Source organism: Coregonus lavaretus (genome assembly GCF_964263955.1).
Source record: "Coregonus lavaretus genome assembly, contig: HAP1_SCAFFOLD_554, whole genome shotgun sequence".
Classification (NCBI taxonomy): Eukaryota; Metazoa; Chordata; class Actinopteri; order Salmoniformes; family Salmonidae; genus Coregonus; species Coregonus lavaretus.
In genome coordinates this window covers 297,932-302,348 of record NW_028165634.1, presented here as the reverse complement: position 1 = coordinate 302,348, position 4,417 = coordinate 297,932, and the positions used below count along the sequence as shown (strand labels likewise).

The 4,417-nt window shown below is 45.4% G+C and overlaps 1 protein-coding gene across 1 annotated transcript; it reads right to left on the bottom strand.

Moving 5' to 3' along the window:
• Positions 1-212: 212 nt before the first annotated feature.
• LOC311115653 (stonustoxin subunit beta-like) lies at positions 213-1,806 on the bottom strand. The gene is made up of 2 exons (XM_084190813.1): positions 1,767-1,806; positions 213-941 (listed from the first exon to the last, which is right to left on the bottom strand). The coding sequence occupies exons 1-2, from the start codon at positions 1,786-1,788 to the stop codon at positions 418-420; spliced, it is 546 nt and encodes a 181-aa protein (XP_084046939.1). The 5' UTR covers positions 1,789-1,806; the 3' UTR covers positions 213-417.
• Between the last annotated feature and the right edge of the window lie 2,611 nt (positions 1,807-4,417).

Genomic DNA, 4,417 nt, shown 5'->3' with positions numbered 1-4,417 from the left:
GTGTGTGTGTGTATGTGTGCGTCCAGTGTGTGTTTGTGTCCAGTGTGTGTTTGTGTCCAGTGTGTGTGTGTGTCCAGTGTGTGTGTGTGTGTCCCCAGTGTGTGTGTGTGTGTGTGTGCGTGTGTCCAGTGTGTGTTTGTCTCCTGTGTGTGTGTCCAGTGTGTGTAGTGTGTGTATCCAGTGTGTGTGTCCAGTGTGTGTGTCCAGTGTGTATGTGTGTGTCCAAAGTGTGTGTATGTGTCCAGTGTGTGTCCAGTGTGTGTCTGTATGTGTCCAGTGTGTGTGTGTGTCCAGTGTGTGTCTGTGTGTGTGTGTGTGTCCAGTATGTGTGTGTGTGTGTGTGTGTGTGTGTGTGTGTCCAGTGTGTGTGTGTGTCCAGTGTGTGTGTGTGTGTGTCAGTGTTACCATGGTTATTATTTACAGGGACACTGAGGAGTCAACACCAACCCTAAACCCTGGATAGAGGGGCTCAGTGAATGTGGAGTTGAATGTGTACATGTGGGTCAGTGTGTCAGAGGAGACTCTGTAGAAGGACAGAGTGCCGGCTGGCCAGTCCAGATACACTCCTACTCTGTGGGAGCTGGAGGAGGGGACGTCTATGGTAGTGGACTTATTATTGTGACAGGCAGAGTAACTGTTGCCATAGCAGATCACTCTCCAGGACTTGTCATTCCATCCAAGACAACAGTCATTACCCCTTCCTCTCCTGCTGATTCCTTTATATGTCACTCCTATACCAGCCCCTCTCCCACTCCACTCTACCTCCCAGTAACAGCGCCCAGTCAGACCCTCTCTACACAGCACCTGTCTCCAGTCCTCAAATCTCTCTGGGTGATCAGGATACGGCTGCTCCTCTGTCCTCCGTGTCACCTTTCTGTTCTCCTCAGACAGAGAGAGGAATCTGTTTACTGTGTTTAGGTCCAGTGTGAGATCACATACATCTGATGGATGAAACCAGACACAATATTAGAAATCATCATCATTCACATTAGAATGTTAACTCACTTTTCACTAATTCATTTAATGTAGATGTTTCTAGGTATCAAAAGGAGAAGTTAAGGTAACTTGAGACTTGTTGAATGATCATATGTTATACTGTATGGTAATATAAAACACACTTATTCCCATTAATTACACACACACACACTTACACTGAACACACACACACACACACACACACATGCTGAACACACACACACACACACACACACACAAACATACACATCCTGAACACACACACACACACACACACATCCTGAACACACACACAATATTACAAATCATCATCATCCTGAACACACACACACACTGAACACACACACACACAAACACACACATCCTGAACACACACACACACACACACACACACACACACATCCTGAACACACACACACACACAGACATTAATTACATACACACACACACAAACACACATCCTGATCACACATACACCCTGAACACACACACACACACACACCTTCATGCATGCATGAACACACACACACACACATTTCTAAAGTAACACGAACACGTCACACACACAGACACACACATCTAACGTAACACGAACATGCCACACACATACACAGACACACACATTGTCAAAGCAACTCTTTGTAAACTTTGGTGTCCCTGATTTGTGCTTCTGTAGAACTACAGCTGATATTTAATATGACCAAGTAAGTAATGATGGTGGTCTTTGACTTTGACTTCACTTGAATTAAGACTTATTCTTAGTCATATTCTTCACAGCAGTCAACACTCACATTTTCTAAGTCCAGGTTTCATTGTGTTCTCTCCACCATGTTCCACACTGTAGCGGTAAGCAGAAGAACAGACAGTCATTGAGGGATACACCTGAACTCACACACACACACACACACACACACACACACACACACACACACACACACACACACACACACACACACACACACACACACACACACACACACACACACACACACACACACACACACACACACACTCACCATATAACTTTGTGTGTGTCTAGTGTGTGTGTGTGTTTGTGTGTGTGTCCAGTGTGTGTGTGTGTGTGTCCAGTGTGTGTGTCCGTGTGTCCAGTCTCTGTGTGTGTCCAGTGTGTGTGTGTGTGTGTGTGTGTCCAGTGTGTGTGTGTGTTTGTGTGTGTCCAGTGTGTGTCTGTACAGTGTTTGTGTGTGTGTCCAGTGTGTGTGTCCGTGTGTCCAGTCTCTGTGTGTGTCCAGTGTGTGTGTGTGTGTGTCCAGTGTGTGTGTGTGTGTGTCCAGTGTGTGTGTCCGTGTGTCCAGTCTCTGTGTGTGTCCAGTGTGTGTGTGTGTGTGTGTGTGTCCAGTGCGTGTGTCTAGTGTGTGTGAGTTTGTCTGTGTGTCCATTGTGTGTGAGTGTGTGTGTGTGTGTCCAGTTTGTGCGTGTGGGTCCAGTGTGTGTGTGTGTGTGTGTGTGTCCAGTGTGTATGTGTGTGTCCAGTGTGTGTGTCCAGTGTGTGTGTGTGTGTGTGTCCAGTGTGTGTGTGTGTGTGTCCAGTGTGTGTGTGTGTGTCCAGTGTGTATGTGTGTGTCCAGTGTGTGTGTGTGTGTGTGTGTGTGTGTCCAGTGTGTGTGTGTGAGTCCAGTGTGTGTGTGTCCTGTGTGTGTGTATCCAGTGCGTGTGTGTGTTTTTCCAGTGTGCGTGTGTGTCCAGTGTGTGTGTGTGTGTGTGTGTGTATGTGTGTGTCCAGTGTGTGTGTTTGTGTGTGTGTGTCCAGTGTGTGTGTGTGAGTCCAGTGTGTGTGTGTCCTGTGTGTGTGTGTGTTTGTCCAGTGTGCGTGTGTGTCCAGTGTGTGTGTGTGTGTGTGTGTCCAGTGTGTGTGTGTGTGTGTCCACTTTCCTTTTTTTGTGTGTGTGTCCAGTGTGTATGTGTGTGTCCAGTGTGTGTGAGTGTGTGTGTCCAGTGTGTGTGTGTGTGTGTGTGTGTGTGTGTCCAGTGTGTGTGTGTGTGTCCAGTGTGTGAGTGTGTGTGTGTGTCCAGTGTGTGAGTGTGTGTGTGTGTCCAGTGTGTGTGTGTGTGTGTGTCCACTGTCTGTGTGTGTGTGTGTATTTGTGTGTGTGTTTCCTTTTTGTGTCTGTGTGTCCAGTGTGTGTCCAGTGTGTGTGTGTCCAGTGTGTGTGTCCAGTGTGTGTGTGTTTGTCCAGTGTATGTGTGTGTCCAGTGTGTGTGTGTGTGTGTGTGTGTGTCCAGTGTGTGTGTGTGTCTAGTGTGTGTGTGTCCAATGTTTGTGTGTGTGTCCAGTGTGTGTGTTTGTCCAGTGTTTGTGTGTGTCCAGTGTGTGTGTGTGTCCAGTGTGTGTGTTTGTCCAGTGTTTGTGTGTGTCCAGTGTACTGATACACACACAGGACACACACACACACACACTGGACACACACACAAACATTGGACACACACTGGACACACACACACTAGACACACACACACACTGGACACACACACACACACACACACACACTGGACAAACACACACATACTGGATACACACACACTTGACACACACACACATTGGACACACATTGGACACACACACACACACACAGTCTTTATATAACTTAGTCCAAGTGGTGGTCAGAATGTTTGTCTTAACTAGCCTGATAACTCCAACATGTCTGATATGAACATTGACATAAACCCTCTACATACTTGAGTTTCTCCAGTCTGCAGTGTGGATCCTCCAGTCCAGCAGAGAGCAGTCTGACTCCTGAGTCTCCTGGGTGATTGTAGCTCAGGTCCAGCTCTCTCAGGTGTGAGGGGTTTGACTTCAGAGCTGAGACCAGAGAAGCACAGCCTTTCTCTGTGACGAGACAGCCTGACAGCCTGCAAAGAGTCAAATCATATTAAAACCACACTGCTATTCTTTGGTGATGAAAATAGTGGCAGTATATCTTTTCAACATTTTCAGATATATCAGTGTCCTGAACCCTGCCATATCTATTCATAAATTAATGTATCATTATTAGAAATGTTAAATTATCATAATATTGAGAGTAAAATGTATAGTACAAATATTTGAGTACTGACCAGAGCAGTTTAAAAAGCAGTATCAGTCCAAAGACAGACAGTGAGGTATCAGATTTAGATTGTATTGAGTATACAGTCCACACTATATCTAGTTTGACAAAGATAACATTTTAAATGTGGCTCTATACTCCAGCATTTTGGATTTTTCATGTTTCATATGAGGTGACAGTATATAATGTCACCTTTTATTTGAGGGTATTTTCATACATATCTGTTTCACCATTTAGAAATGACAGCACTTTACAGTGGGGAAAAAAAGTATTTAGTCAGCCACCAATTGTGCAAGTTCTCCCACTTAAAAAGATGAGAGAGGCCTGTAATTTTCATCATAGGTACACGTCAACTGAAAAAATAAATCCAGAAACTC